General features: G+C 43.9%; 1 protein-coding gene across 2 annotated transcripts in view; it reads left to right on the top strand.

The window, feature by feature from the left end:
- LOC120038864 (myosin heavy chain, fast skeletal muscle-like) overlaps positions 1–16,478 on the top strand; it is a 43,294-nt gene that overhangs the window by 7,642 nt on the left and 19,174 nt on the right. For both annotated transcript variants that reach the window (XM_038984447.1, XM_038984446.1), the window contains exons 4-20: positions 958–985; positions 1,191–1,302; positions 1,478–1,570; positions 1,729–1,789; positions 2,268–2,366; positions 5,841–5,944; positions 6,342–6,480; positions 6,787–6,905; positions 7,110–7,259; positions 7,354–7,524; positions 7,751–8,054; positions 9,639–9,703; positions 9,800–9,887; positions 10,006–10,123; positions 11,536–11,659; positions 12,058–12,194; positions 12,626–12,881. In XM_038984447.1, coding sequence (XP_038840375.1) covers positions 958–985; positions 1,191–1,302; positions 1,478–1,570; positions 1,729–1,789; positions 2,268–2,366; positions 5,841–5,944; positions 6,342–6,480; positions 6,787–6,905; positions 7,110–7,259; positions 7,354–7,524; positions 7,751–8,054; positions 9,639–9,703; positions 9,800–9,887; positions 10,006–10,123; positions 11,536–11,659; positions 12,058–12,194; positions 12,626–12,881 — 2,168 coding nt within the window. The remainder of the gene's footprint in view (positions 1–957; positions 986–1,190; positions 1,303–1,477; positions 1,571–1,728; positions 1,790–2,267; positions 2,367–5,840; positions 5,945–6,341; positions 6,481–6,786; positions 6,906–7,109; positions 7,260–7,353; positions 7,525–7,750; positions 8,055–9,638; positions 9,704–9,799; positions 9,888–10,005; positions 10,124–11,535; positions 11,660–12,057; positions 12,195–12,625; positions 12,882–16,478) is intronic.

The raw sequence follows: 16,478 nt of genomic DNA, 5'->3' as shown, positions 1-16,478 counted from the left end.
ACATCCCCCACAATCCTTTTATTTAAATTTCTCTAAGTTAATCATCAGTGATTTGTGTAAATGCCATACATGTTGCTTGAGTATGATTTTATTTAACCTTTATTTTACTAGGCAAGTGAGTTAAGAACAAATTCTTATTTACAACAACAGCCTACCGGGGAAACGTGGTTTAACTGCTCTGTTCAGGGGCAGAACAACAGCCTACCGGGGAAACGTGGTTTAACTGCTCTGTTCAGGGGCAGAACAACAGCCTACCGGGGAAACGTGGTTTAACTGCTCTGTTCAGGGGCAGAACAACAGCCTACCGGGGAAACGTGGTTTAACTGCTCTGTTCAGGGGCAGAACAACAGCCTACCGGGGAAACGTGGTTTAACTGCTCTGTTCAGGGGCAGAACAACAGATGTTTAACTTGTCAGCTCTGGGATTTGATCCAGCAACCTTTCGGTTATTGGCCCAACGCTCTAACCACTAGGCTACCTGCCTCCCAACGCTCTAACCACTAGGCTACCTGCCGCCCAACGCTCTAACCACTAGGCTACCTGCCGCCCAACGCTCCAACCACTAGGCTACCTGCCGCCCAACGCTCCAACCACTAGGCTACCTGCCGCCCAACGCTCTAACCACTAGGCTATCTGCCGCCCAACGCTCTAACCACTAGGCTACCTGCCGCCCAACGCTCTAACCACTAGGCTACCTGCCGCCCAACGCTCTAACCACTAGGCTACCTGCCGCCCAACGCTCTAACCACTAGGCTACCTGCCGCCCAACGCTCTAACCACTAGGCTACCTGCCGCCCAACGCTCTAACCACCAGGCTACCTGCCTCCCAACGCTCTAACCACTAGGCTACCTGCCGCCCAACGCTCTAACCACTAGGCTACCTGCCGCCCAACGCTCTAACCACTACTGTAGACTACCTGTCGCCCCAAAATGATAAGCAATGTGTTTTTGGTTCCAGATAATGAGAACCAGTCCGTCCTGATTACGTAAGTTGTATACAAACATTTCAAAGTGTTTCTATTATAACTTGGGTGTGATGAAAATACACGACATTATGATTGGATTAGGCTACGCGTAATGATAAGTCGATTACTGTGAATATTTGTTGTATTCTCAATGCTATTTTAGTGAATCCCAATCTGATACTCAAACATGTGACTGAAACCCCTATTTCCCTCTCATATAAACCAGCGGAGAATCCGGTGCAGGAAAAACTGTCAACACCAAGCGTGTCATCCAGTACTTCGCCACCATTGCAGTGTCTGGTGGTGAAAAGAAAAAGGACGAGCCCGGCAAAATGCAGGTAGGTTAGGGTTAGGGCTTGTGTTTGCCTTTTTAACACATTTCAGTCTGATGGGCTGTGTAAACTCTTTTTTCCAGCTGTGAATCCTGTTTCAAGAAAAGTGTTCAAGCTATTTAGCAAAAACAAACTTTACCTCTTTATCAGTTTCCGAGCTACTTGTGTTTGTCTCAATCAGGGGTCTCTTGAGGATCAGATCATTGCAGCTAACCCTCTGCTGGAGGCTTACGGTAATGCCAAGACAGTGAGGAACGACAACTCGTCTCGCTTTGTAAGTATGAAGGGCATACTGTGGAAGTTACCTTGCATTGGAAACATTTATTTTAGTAGTTCCCTATTGTTGTATCAATATATGTCCTACAAACTGTAACATTTAAAGGGGTCTATCAAAATAGTTGACCTATTTCTAACCCCCATGCTCTACTATAGGGTAAATTCATTAGGATTCATTTCCAAGGAGGCAAACTGGCTAAAGCTGACATTGAGACCTGTGAGTTGGTTTTGATTGTTTCTCAATGCTTTCCTAAATTCACACATACTTTTTTGAGATCTTTTTTTGTAATCTCTGTCTGTCTGTCTGTCTGTCTGTCTGTCTGTCTGTCTGTCTGTCTGTCTGTCTGTCTGTCTGTCTGTCTGTCTGTCTGTCTGTCTGTCTGTCTGTCTGTCTGTCTGTCTGTCTGTCTGTCTGTCTGTCTCTCTCTCTCTCTCTCTCTCTCTCTCTCTCTCTCTCTCTCTCTCTCTCTCTCTCTCTCTCTCTCTCTCACACTTTATCTGTCTCTCTCTTTCTCTCTCTGTCTCTCTCTCTCTCTCTCTCACTTTATCTGTCTCTCTCTCTCTCTCTCTCTCCCTTGCTCTCTCTCTCTCTCGCCCTCGCTCTCACCCTGGCTCTCTCTCTCTCTCTCTCTCCCTCTCCCTCTCCCTCGCTCTCTCTCTCGCCCTCGCTCTCTCTCTCGCTCTCTCTCTCTCAGACCTGCTGGAGAAGTCCAGAGTGTCCTTCCAGCTGCCCGATGAGAGAGGCTACCACATCTTCTTCCAAATGATGACAGGCCACAAACCTGAGATAGTTGGTATGGAAATGTAGAGGTTCAGAGAACATTACACCCCTATCTGTGGAACTTATAAAAAATGGTTAATGGTCCACACTATTAATACTATTAAAATAGGTACATTCAAGGTACCAAGTAATGAACTGTGAAGCACTAGTCCAGGTGTCTCAGTCCCCTCTTTTCATGCTATTTATTGTTGTGACATTACTACCATTAATGCGATGACAGCTATTCATTGAATAATTACATACCACTTTCAATTATTACGCAATTAAATGAATCATATAACAATTCATTAAGTAGTAATCTGCAGCACCACGGGAAAATATAATTTAATGAGTTACCGTTTCCCGACTTAACTCAAGAATATCAGAATATCTCGATATAATATCCGTCATGCATCAATCATTTGCTCCTATTTCAGTCTCATTCTGAACTTCGTAATATCCAAAAATCTGCACGAACCCTAGTCTCTATGATGAGTCAGCGATACACAAATTGGCTGAATTATTTATTCACTAACTAACTAAATAATCACACAGAATTACATAAACACACACACAGGATAGATTATACACTGATTGTTCTGACTTCTTGGGGATAGGCGTCCCGCTAGCGGGACACCAGCCGACAACATCCGGTGAAATTGGAGGGCGCGCAATTCAAATAAATAATCGTAATATTAAACATTTATGAACATACAAGTATCTTATATCGGTTAAAAGCTTAAATTCTTGTTAATCTAACTGCATTGTCCGATTTACAATAGGCTTTACGGCGAAAGCATGCCATGCGATTGTTTGAGGACGGCGCCCCACATCAACATATTTTTCAACCAGCACAGGCTTCATAAAATCACAAATAGCGATAAAATAAATCACTTACTTTTGAAGATCTTCCTCTGTTTGCAATCCCAAGGGTCCCAGCTACAACATAAATAGTCGTTTTGTTATTTAAAATTATTCTTTAAAACTTCTTCTCAATAGGGGGTGCTATTTGCACTTTGTAATAATTTCGTTCCCAAATTAAACTGCCTCGTACTCAATTATTGCTCGTACAATATGCATATTATTATTACTATTGGATAGAAAACACTCTCTAGTTTCTAAAACCGTTTGAATTATATCTGTGAGTAAAACAGAACTCGAGTTAGAGCATTTTTCCTATGAGGATGTGAGAATGCAGAATTCTGCAAGCTGTTTCCAGGTCAGTTTATTAATTTGCCTGTCTTCTATTGGTTGAGATGCACTGCATACGCCTTCCCCTGGATGTCAGCGAATAGTGAGATTTGAAATGGAGTCTCTAGGCAGATCTGAGAGGTTATAAATAGCTTGGGAAGGAAGGGTCCGGTCTTTGTTCACTTCGCTCTGACGCAGGAAGGACCTTGGCATGTCGTAGTAGAAAGCTCCGGTTATAGCTCTTAGATATATCCGGCTCTGTTTTTATTCGATATAGCTGTTAAAGACATCATAATGTTGTTATTTTAAACCGAGTTATATCAGTTTATGTCAGTATATTGCGATTTTTGGATATTTATTAGTGTTGCGTTCTAGGGAGTTGGTGATGTCTGGCCCACATGGCTAATGTTTACTGCTAATTGCAACGTTGAAGACTACATTCTACAACCGAGCAACGATTCTTTTGGACAAAGGACAACTTTCCCAAGATTCTGATGGAAGCACATCAAAAAGTAAGAACTATTTATGCTGTTAATTCGTTGTTCTGTTGAAAAATGTAAAATGCATAATCCGCCATTAATTTCCGTGCGGTCTCGCTTTAACGCACGCTGTATGTCGTAGTAACGTTAATTTTAAAAATGTGACACAGCGATTGCATTAAGAACTAATGTATCTTTCATTTGCTGTCCAACCTGTATTTTTTAGTCAAGTTTATGATTAGTTATCGATTAGAATAGGTGCCTCTCCCAAGATTTCTCCCGACATTTTGTTGGCAGCTTGGCTACTTTTCTCATTGTATAACCACGATTTGTGCCGCTAAATATGCACATTTTCGAACAAACTCTATATGTATTGTGTAATATGATGTTATAGGACTGTCATCTGAAGAATTCTGAGCAGGTCAGTGAAAAAATGTATATCTTTTGCTGGGTTATACGTTATCGCTATTTTTGGCTTGAATCAATGCTGTTGTGTGGTTTGCTATTGTGGTAAGCTAATATAATGCTATATTGTGTTTTCGCTGTAAAACACTTAAAAAATCTGAAATATTGTCTGGATTCACAAGATCTTTGTCTTTCATTTGCTGTACGCTGTGTATTTTTCAGAAATGTTTTATGATGAGTATTTAGGTAATTCACGTTGCTCTCTGTAGTTATTTTAGTCGCTTTGGTGAGAGTTGTGATGGTGGCTGCAATGGTAAACTATGATTTATACCTGAAATATGCAAATTTTTCTAACAAAACATATGCTATACAATAAATATGTTATCAGACTGTCATCTGATGAAGTTGTTTCTTGGTTAGTGGCTATTTATATCTTTATTTGGTCGAATTTGTGATAGCTACCTATGCAGGAAAAAAATGGTGGAGTAAAAAAAGTGGTGTCTTTTGCTAACGTGGTTAGCTAATAGATTTACATTTTACATTTACATTTAAGTCATTTAGCAGACGCTCTTATCCAGAGCGACTTACAAATTGGTGCATTCACCTTATGATATCCAGTGGAACAGCCACTTTACAATAGTGCATCTAAATCTTTACATATTGTGTCTTCCCTGTAAAACATTTTAAAAATCAGAAATGATGGCTGGATTCACAAGATGTGTATCTTTCATCTGGTGTCTTGGACTTGTGATTTAATGATATTTAGATGCTAGTATTTACTTGTGACGCTATGCTAGGCTATGCTAGTCAGCTTTTTTACTGATGGGGGTGCTCCCGGATCCGGGATTGGGAGGAATTAGAGGTTAATTCCCAAAAAGTCTGTTTAGTTGGCGCTATTGATTTCAGTAATCCGCTCGTTCAACATGCAGACAAAGGAGTCCCAAAAGTTGCCGCTAAACTTTGTTAAAACAAGTCAAACGACATTTCTATTCAATCCTCAGGTACTCTAAAATCAAAATAAACTATAATATTTCATACGGAAAGTAGTATGATTGTTCTTTAAGTCCCTCACAACCACTTCCCTCATTATTTACGGTATAAATATTGTTTCAATGTCCTGCTGATGTTAAAGTTTTGGGCGGAGTCTCTCTCTACACACAAAGGATTGCAGTGCAGAGAGAGTGGAAGTTTACGACCGGTCGTTAAAGTCCTAGGACCGGCCCCACTTCGCCCCCCTTCCTCTCTGGTGGGAGAGAGGGGGGGGGGGGGGGGGGCTCCCTTTGATCCTCACCCAGGAGGGAAAGTCATGACATTATTGTATACTACATGTATCCTTGAGTCCACCTATGGAGTAAAGGAGGGAGAGATACTGTAAAGGTAGACAGCAGAATTCTAAGAGATTTAACTGACAAGCCGTCCTCTGCTGTTCACAGAAATGTCGCTCATCACCACCAACCCCTACGACTTCCCCATGTGCAGCCAGGGTCAGATCACTGTGGCCAGCATCAACGACAAGGAAGAGCTGGATGCCACAGATGTGAGTCATACAAAGGGTTAATCAAACTCTAGATATGGAATGGGTAGAACCACCGTACACACTGAATGCACTGAGCAATTTAAACTTGGTGGCAGCTGGGAATTGTCATATATGTTTTAGTTTGATTCTAAATGCCTTGTGTTAGTTAGGCCTTCACACTTCACCTTGGGGCACATACATGTAAAACATCCACAAGAGAGTGCCGCTAAATGCCCTGTGGAACTGTGTTAAAACTCCTTTTGTGCTGCCATCTACTAGCGTGTTAGGAAAGGTATGTGAAACAGAGAAGCCAGTCAATTCCATTCATACAATTTGTTCTGTAGTGAGCACTGTATCGTGCTGTAGCTGAACAAATTATCGTCAGTTAATCACTGTTATACGTCCTCTCCAATGCCAGGATGCCATTGGAATCCTAGGCTTCACTAATGAGGAGAAGATGGGCATCTACAAGCTGACAGGAGCTGTACTGCACCATGGCAACTTGCACTTCAAGCAGAAGCAACGTGAGGAGCAGGCCGAGCCAGATGGCACAGAAGGTGAGTCCCACTCATTGATTTACAATATGGAAAGCATTAGTCCCATTCATTGATATACAATATGGAAAGCATTAGTCCCATTCATTAATATACAATATGGAAAGCATTAGTCCCATTTCCAAACATAGAAATAAAACACTTAAGATAGACAGTGCCACATGAGTCAGGCAGGAGACCAAATTCCTACCTCCAGAATTGATTTGAAATGGTGGATGTGGTTGAAAATCAAAACGTAACCCACAAATGATTTTGTCATTATGACATCAGAAACAAGCCTGAGTCTGTGGTTGTTGGTTCTCTCTCCAGTGGCTGATAAAATCGGTTACCTACTGGGCCTGAACTCAGCTGAGATGTTGAAGGCTCTCTGCTACCCCAGAGTGAAGGTCGGCAATGAGTATGTGACCAAGGGACAGACTGTGCCTCAGGTAAGGTGGTAAATAACAGCATCTTCTGAGCACAGGAATTATTTTGGGGATGAGTGCATTACCCCCTTTTCTCCCAAATTCAATGACTATCTTGTCTCATCGCTGCAACTCCCCAGAAGCGAATAGTAATGTGTTTTTCCCCTTTTATCACCTTATTACTAGACATGGTCAACATCTCATTCATTTGAGCTGTTATTATTACAGGTCAATAACTCCGTCTCGGCCCTGGCCAAGTCCATCTATGAGAGGATGTTCTTGTGGATGGTCATCCGTATAAACCAGATGTTGGACACCAAGAATCCAAGGAAGTACTATATTGGTGTGCTCGACATTGCCGGGTTTGAGATTTTTGATGTGAGCGTGAGACCAGAACAAGACAATTAGTTGTGATTGAGAGGGATTACAGCCTTGTACGATGAAATGATCCCTTTTGAAATTCCTTCAACAGTACAACAGCATGGAGCAGCTGTGCATCAACTTCACCAATGAGAAACTGCAACAGTTTTTCAACCACACCATGTTCGTCCTGGAGCAAGAGGAGTACAAGAAGGAGGGAATCGTCTGGGCCTTCATTGACTTCGGCATGGACTTGGCTGCCTGCATTGAGCTAATTGAGAAGGTAAGCTGTCTGTGAGAATTAAAATGGACCGTAACAGCATAGCTCATAGGGAGCACTGTGTGGGATTATCACAATGGTACGAGGAATCTGACTGTTGAGAACTCAGTATGTTTCCTATGACATACCCCTAAATGAATATAATCCTATAACAGCATGTTTGGTAAATGAATAAATGTGATCCTAATTGTACATTTCAATAATTTGATATACATCTCTTTTCATGAAGCCAATGGGCATCTTCTCCATCCTTGAAGAGGAGTGCATGTTCCCCAAGTCTTCAGACACTACCTTCAAGAACAAGCTTTATGACCAGCATCTTGGCAAAAACCAGGCATTTGAGAAGCCCAAGCCTGCCAAAGGCAAGGCAGAGGCCCACTTCTCCCTGGTTCACTACGCCGGCACTGTGGACTACAACATCACTGGCTGGCTGGACAAAAACAAGGACCCCCTGAACGACTCTGTTCTTCAGCTGTACGGGAAGTCCTCAGTCAAACTGTTGGCTACCCTGTATGTTGCTGCCCCACCTGAGGGTAAGACTAGCATCACATCAACAGATGTAACTAAGCGATACCCACTGAGCACGCCACGTCATTTCAACGTGGAATGTGGGTAATATTGGTTGACGCATTGATCAACCAAATTCCAACCTTTATTCACCAATTCAAAAAGACAGCCAGAAGTTTATTGATATCCTAATGTGTTATCAATATGCTTTTAACCATATTAAAGCACAACCAAATTCCAATGGAAAAACAAATGTCAGATTTTTGGTTTAGTTCTCATCTAAATGTGTTATCGCTGCGCTTTCAACTAAAAGCTTTCTATGATTACATAAGAAGACATTTATAGTTACAATAGGCTAACCAGAACATGTGGCCATGGATGTGTAACTCATTTTAAGGTTGAATAAATACTGTTACATTAGTTTGCCTTAACTTTAGGAAATTTACTGTATTGCAAAAGTCATATTGAATTGTGTTTGTCTGACAACTCAACCAAATATCAACATTTAAAGGATATCTAATGCAGGATAGTTTCATCTGAGCCACTGGCTTAATCCTATTCTTTAACTTTTATTTTTGGTTTAGTTGGAGACGTGAATCCAACATATAATTTGTTTACCTTTTCGACAAGTTAATAGGCTATATTGAATTGTGTTTGGTTGTCAAAGCAAACAAATATCAACATTTGAAGGAGATTTATCTTTTGTGCCACTGACTTAGTCTGGCTTTAATTCCAGTTTGTCTACAAACTGGAACGTTTGTTTACTCCATGTGTAACTCTGTGTTGTTGTTTTTGTCGCACTGCTTTGCTTTATCTTGGCCAGGTCGCAGTTGTAAATGAGAACTTGTTCTCAACTGACCTGGTTAAATAAAGGTGAAAAAAATAAAAAAAAATAATAATAGTATGTTGGATTGACATCTCAATCGCAACCAAGAATCAAAGTTAAAGAATAGGATTAAATCAAATTAAACTTTATTTAAGGTGCATTTAAAACTTGATTCGATTTCTGGTTTGGATGGAGACGTGAATCCACCATTTCAATTATTAATTTGAGTCAAAGGAGATGAAATCACAGATCTAAGCAGAAGAAACATCTCCTTGAAATGTTGATATTTGGTTGCGCTGACAACCAAGCACAATTCAATATGCAGTTTGTCTACAAATTAATAATTGATATGTTGGATTCACGTCTCCATCTCAAGCAAAAATCTATGTTAAAGAATAGGACTAAATCTAATCTAATCAAACTCTAAATGCACTTTAAATAAAGTTTGATTTAGTTTAGTCACATTATTTAACTTCAATTTTTGGTTGAGATGGAGACGTGAATTCAACATATCAATTATTAACTTGAAGATAACATTTCAAATCCAGTGTATTTTCCATTCCACGTCACAATGCATTAACAAATGACTTTGAAACAACATTGATTTAACCTGTTTCTGCCCAGTGGGTAGTTAGACCTCCAACCTGCATTTTCTTTAAAGTCTTTGAATGTATCACATTTCCCTGGGTTAATTTACTCAACAACATTTGCATTAAGATAAATGTGAAGTTAACCCGAGATTGTCTTGTTTATAATGATCTCTTATTTTTGCCCTTTTTAACAGATACAAGCAAGAAAGGAGGCAAGAAGAAGGGTGGTTCCATGCAGACTGTGTCCTCGCAGTTCAGGGTGATCTTTTGAAATGTGTATATTCAGTCCTTCAAAAGGTGCATCGATTATCATCGATGATTTATATTTAAAAAATGGTTTGTAATCCTCTTACAGGAGAACTTGGGCAAGCTGATGACCAACTTGAGGAGCACTCATCCTCACTTTGTGCGCTGCCTGATCCCCAACGAGTCAAAGACTCCAGGTACAAGAAATATTGAGTGATATATTTTTTATGTAATCAGTAAAGTATCAGTAACCTTAACGAGCTCAATCTTGAACCTGTTTATGAGTATTAAAAGAGACTTGGTTTGTGTTTCCAGGTCTGATGGAGAACTTCCTGGTTATCCACCAGCTCAGGTGTAATGGTGTTCTGGAGGGGATCAGGATCTGCAGGAAGGGCTTCCCCAGCAGAATCATCTATGCTGACTTCAAGCAGAGGTTCACACACACAAACAGAAATGCACACATACATACATACATACACATTACATTTACATTTGAGTCATTTAGCAGATGGTGTTATCCAGCAGCATACCACCCTGCATCCCACTGCTGGCTTGCCTCTGAAGCTAAGCAGGGTTGGTCCTGGTTGGTCCCTGGATTGGAGACCAGCTGGTGTTATCCAGCAGCATACCACCCTGCATCCCACTGCCGGCTTGCCTCTGAAGCTAAGCAGGGTTGGTCCTGGTTGGTCCCTGGATTGGAGACCAGCTGGTGTTATCCAGCAGCATACCACCCTGCATCCCACTGCCGGCTTCCCTCTGAAGCTAAGCAGGGTTGGTCCTGGTTGGTCCCTGGATGGGAGACCAGCTGGTGTTATCCAGCAGCATACCACCCTGCATCCCACTGCCGGCTTGCCTCTGAAGCTAAGCAGGGTTGGTCCTGGTTGGTCCCTGGATGGGAGACCAGCTGGTGTTATCCAGCAGCATACCACCCTGCATCCCACTGCCGGCTTCCCTCTGAAGCTAAGCAGGGTTGGTCCTGGTTGGTCCCTGGATTGGAGACCAGCTGGTGTTATCCAGCAGCATACCACCCTGCATCCCACTGCCGGCTTCCCTCTGAAGCTAAGCAGGGTTGGTCCTGGTTGGTCCCTGGATTGGAGACCAGCTGGTGTTATCCAGCAGCATACCACCCTGCATCCCACTGCCGGCTTGCCTCTGAAGCTAAGCAGGGTTGTTCCTGGTTGGTCCCTGGATTGGAGATCAGCTGGTGTTATCCAGCAGCATACCACCCTGCATCCCACTGCCGGCTTGCCTCTGAAGCTAAGCAGGGTTGGTCCTGGTTGGTCCCTGGATTGGAGATCAGCTGGTGTTATCCAGCAGCATACCACCCTGCATCCCACTGCTGGCTTCCCTCTGAAGCTAAGCAGGGTTGGTCCTGGTTGGTCCCTGGATGGGAGATCAGATGCTGCTGGAAGTGGTGTTGGAGGGCCAGCAGGCAGCACTCTTTTCTCTGGTCAAAGGCAATCCCAATGTGCCAGGGCAGTTAAACAGATGTCCTGACTCTCTGAGGTCATTAAAAATCCCATGGTGTATAATGTAAGGGTGTTATTAACCCTGGTCTCCTGGCTAAATGTCTGATCTGGCACTCATACTGTCATGGCCACCTAATCATCCCCAGCTTCCAATTGGCTCCATCTGATCTCCTGTAACTGTTCCCCAGGTTGTTGATGAGAATGTGTTCTCAGTCAACTTACCTGGTAAAAAATTGATACTTTTTCGTACTGGTCAATCCACGCACACACAAAACAATGGAAAATATCAACTCTAAGGGTCAGAATAGGTTACCTTTTACATAATATAACCAACCTATTTCAACTTGACATATGTTAAGCATGTCTCCTCATTCAGGTATAAAGTACTGAATGCCAGTGTCATCCCCGAGGGCCAGTTCATGGACAACAAGAAGGCTTCTGAGAAGCTGCTGGGGTCCATTGATGTGAATCACGAGGATTACAAGTTTGGACACACCAAGGTCAGTCAAATAGCCCCAGCAAAAGCTGACAAAACACAACTTGAATTATATTTTAACCCCTTACCATTCAACATCTCTCCAGTTAATCACCCATCATGTGATACTTTCTTCTTCATTAAGCTAATATAAAAAGGTAGAGAAACATTCTACTGTTATTTTCTTCAAAGTCATACACCACAGGTAAAGAAGAGAAACTACATTTATTAACCTGTGCATTGTGTTACAGTGGCTGCAGTTCTGTATCACTTTACATTATTCATCTACAACTGCACAATACCTTTCAACTTATGAACACACTATCCCATGGTCTGTGGTGATTTTCCCCTCTGTTGATCCAACCCTTTATATCTGTTTCCATCTGACTGTGATTCTATTGACCATGTTTACCTGTGGCTCAGGTGTTCTTCAAAGCCGGTCTGCTGGGGGTCCTGGAGGAGATGAGAGATGAGAAGCTGGCCTCTCTGGTCGGCATGGTCCAGGCTCTCAGCCGTGGATTCCTCATGAGGAGAGAGTTCACCAAGATGATGGAGAGGAGGTGAGGAATAGTAGGCATCTTGGCACAACTTCCTATGAACCACCTGTATGTAAGGAATTATGATTCTTTATATATTATATATTTATTATATATTTATTATTATTTATTATATATTATTATATGCTGCGAGTTGTTCAGAATGAGGAAGTACATCTTATAATGTTCTTTTAAAGCTGCAGTTTAGGATTTGGAAAGCTGTTCAATTGTCATTTTAATGTGTTGAATTTACCTATTGATTCTGGAAGAGTATAAAAGGCCTGTCAGTCGTTGCATATAGAGCACTGTCAATGAATTTAAGAGGGGTTACCTTTCCCTTGCCCCCTTCCTCAGCTGTAAACATAAAGTGGCAGAGGGGTTCTGTTTTGTTGTTCTTCCTCTCTTAGAAAGTAGCTTGTCAGTCACCATACCACTCTATCCTTTCTGTTGACCAGAGATGCCGTCTACTCCATCCAGTACAACATCCGTTCATTCATGAATGTGAAAACCTGGCCGTGGATGAAGGTGTACTTCAAGATCAAGCCCCTGCTGAAGAGCGCTGAGACTGAGAAGGAGATGGCCAACATGAAGGAGAACTATGAGAAGATGCAGACAGACCTGGCCAAGGCTCTGGCCAAGAAGAAGGAGTTGGAGGAGAAAATGGTGACCCTGCTGCAGGAGAAGAATGACCTGGCACTCCAAAACGCATCTGTGAGTGAGCAACTACCCTCATAAGGGTACATTTACATACATGAATACATCAATACACACATGATTACACATGAACACACACATGAACACACATGAACACACACATGAACACACACATGAACACACATGAACACACACATGAACACACATGCAAGCAGGCAGACAGACAGACACACACAAACACACGTTCACACATTTTCACACTCTCCACTGCTGCAACTCTGTTTATTATTTTTCCTGTTTGCCTTGTCACTTTTACCCCGACCTACATGTACGTTACATGATGTATTACCTCAACTACCTGGTACCCCTGCACATTGACTCGTTACTGGTACTCCCTGTATATAGCCTCATTACTACCTGGTACCCCTGCACATTGACTCGTTACTGGTACTCCCTGTATATAGCCTCATTACTACCTGGTACCCCTGCACATTGACTCGTTACTGGTACTCCCTGTATATAGCCTCATTACTACCTGGTACCCCTGCACATTGACTCGTTACTGGTACTCCCTGTATATGGCCTCATTACTACCTGGTACCCCTGCACATTGACTCGTTACTGGTACTCCCTGTATATAGCCTCATTACTACCTGGTACCCCTGCACATTGACTCGTTACTGGTACTCCCTGTATATAGCCTCATTACTACCTGGTACCCCTGCACATTGACTCGTTACTGGTACTCCCTGTATATAGCCTCATTACTACCTGGCACCCCTGCACATTGACTCGTTACTGGTACTCCCTGTATATGGCCTCATTACTACCTGGTACCCCTGCACATTGACTCGTTACTGGTACTCCCTGTATATGGCCTCATTACTACCTGGTACCCCTGCACATTGACTCGTTACTGGTACTCCCTGTATATAGCCTCATTACTACCTGGTACCCCTGCACATTGACTCGTTACTGGTACTCCCTGTATATGGCCTCATTACTACCTGGTACCCCTGCACATTGACTCGTTACTGGTACTCCCTGTATATAGCCTCATTACTACCTGGTACCCCTGCACATTGACTCGTTACTGGTACTCCCTGTATATGGCCTCATTACTACCTGGTACCCCTGCACATTGACTCGTTACTGGTACTCCCTGTATATGGCCTCATTACTACCTGGTACCCCTGCACATTGACTCGTTACTGGTACTCCCTATATATAGCCTTATTATTGTTATTTATTGTGTTACTATTTCCTATTTTTCTTAGCAATTTTTTAAAACTCTGCATTGTTGGGAAAGGGCTCGTAAGTTAGCATTTCACGGTAAAGTCTACACCTGTTGCATTCGGCGTATATGACAAATAACATTTGATTCGACGAACACACTGTGAAGTAGTGGTAACTACCAAAATAAAGGAAAAACAAACAAAGTTTCTTAAAGGCCCCCTCCAGAGGAAGTTTCCACCACATTTACATTACATTTACATTTAAGTCATTTAGCAGACGCTCTTATCCAGAGCGACTTACAAATTGGTGCATTCACCTTATGATATCCAGTGGAACAACCACTTTACAATAGTGCATCTAAATCTTTTAAGGGGGGGGGGGGGGGGGGGGGGTTAGAAGGATTACTTTATCCTATCCTAGGTATTCCTTAAAGAGGTAAGGTTTCAGGTGTCTCCGGAAGGTGGTGATTGACTCCGCTGACCTGGCGTCGTGAGGGAGTTTGTTCCACCATTGGGGTGCCAGAGCAGCGAACAGTTTTGACTGGGCTGAGCGGGAACTGTACTTCCTCAGAGGTAGGGAGGCGAGCAGGCCAGAGGTGGATGAACGCAGTGCCCTTGTTTGGGTGTAGGGCCTGATCAGAGCCTGAAGGTACGGAGGTGCCGTTCCCCTCACAGCTCCGTAGGCAAGCACCATGGTCTTGTAGCGGATGCGAGCTTCAACTGGAAGCCAGTGGAGAGAGCGGAGGAGCGGGGTGACGTGAGAGAACTTGGGAAGGTTGAACACCAGACGGGCTGCGGCGTTCTGGATGAGTTGTAGGGGTTTAATGGCACAGGCAGGGAGCCCAGCCAACAACGAGTTGCAGTAATCCAGACGGGAGATGACAAGTGCCTGGATTAGGACCTGCGCCGCTTCCTGTGTGAGGCAGGGTCGTACTCTGCGAATGTTGTAGAGCATGAACCTACAGGAACGGGTCACCGCCTTGATGTTAGTTGAGAACGACAGGGTGTTGTCCAGGATCACGCCAAGGTTCTTAGCGCTCTGGGAGGAGGACACAATGGAGTTGTCAACCGTGATGGCGAGATCATGGAACGGGCAGTCCTTCCCCGGGAGGAAGAGCAGCTCCGTCTTGCCGAGGTTCAGCTTGAGGTGGTGATCCGTCATCCACACTGATATGTCTGCCAGACATGCAGAGATGCGATTCGCCACCTGGTTATCAGAAGGGGGAAAGGAGAAGATTAATTGTGTGTCGTCTGCATAGCAATGATAGGAGAGACCATGTGAGGATATGACAGAGCCAAGTGACTTGGTGTATAGCGAGAATAGGAGAGGGCCTAGAACAGAGCCCTGGGGGACACCAGTGGTGAGAGCACGTGGTGCGGAGACAGATTCTCGCCACGCCACCTGGTAGGAGCGACCTGTCAGGTAGGACGCAATCCAAGCGTGGGCCGCGCCGGAGATGCCCAACTCGGAGAGGGTGGAGAGGAGGATCTGATGGTTCACAGTATCAAAGGCAGCCGATAGGTCTAGAAGGATGAGAGCAGAGGAGAGAGAGTTAGCTTTAGCAGTGCGGAGCGCCTCCGTGACACAGAGAAGAGCAGTCTCAGTTGAATGACTAGTCTTGAAACCTGACTGATTTGGATCAAGAAGGTCATTCTGAGAGAGATAGCAGGAGAGCTGGCCAAGGACGGCACGTTCAAGAGTTTTGGAGAGAAAAGAAAGAAGGGATACTGGTCTGTAGTTGTTGACATCGGAGGGATCGAGTGTAGGTTTTTTCAGAAGGGGTGCAACTCTCGCTCTCTTGAAGACGGAAGGGACGTAGCCAGCGGTCAAGGATGAGTTGATGAGCGAGGTGAGGTAAGGGAGAAGGTCTCCGGAAATGGTCTGGAGAAGAGAGGAGGGGATAGGGTCAAGCGGGCAGGTTGTTGGGCGGCCGGCCGTCACAAGACGCGAGATTTCATCTGGAGAGAGAGGGGAGAAAGAGGTCAAAGCACAGGGTAGGGCAGTGTGAGCAGAACCAGCGGTGTCGTTTGACTTAGCAAACGAGGATCGGATGTCGTCGACCTTCTTTTCAAAATGGTTGACGAAGTCATCCGCAGAGAGGGAGGAGGGGGGAGGAGGGGGAGGAGGATTCAGGAGGGAGGAGAAGGTGGCAAAGAGCTTCCTAGGGTTAGAGGCAGATGCTTGGAATTTAGAGTGGTAGAAAGTGGCTTTAGCAGCAGAGACAGAAGAGGAGAATGTAGAGAGGAGGGAGTGAAAGGATGCCAGGTCCGCAGGGAGGCGAGTTCTCCTCCATTTCCGCTCGGCTGCCCAGAGCCCTGTTCTGTGAGCTCGCAATGAGTCGTCGAGCCACGGAGCAGGAGGGGAGGACCGAGCCGGCCTGGAGGATAGGGGACATAGAGAGTCAAAGGATGCAGAAAG

The sequence above is a fragment of the Salvelinus namaycush genome, unplaced genomic scaffold (assembly GCF_016432855.1).
Source record: "Salvelinus namaycush isolate Seneca unplaced genomic scaffold, SaNama_1.0 Scaffold241, whole genome shotgun sequence".
NCBI classification, from domain to species: Eukaryota; Metazoa; Chordata; class Actinopteri; order Salmoniformes; family Salmonidae; genus Salvelinus; species Salvelinus namaycush.
The sequence above is the reverse complement of the archived record's forward strand: the minus strand, read 5'-3'. Positions and strand labels throughout refer to the sequence as shown.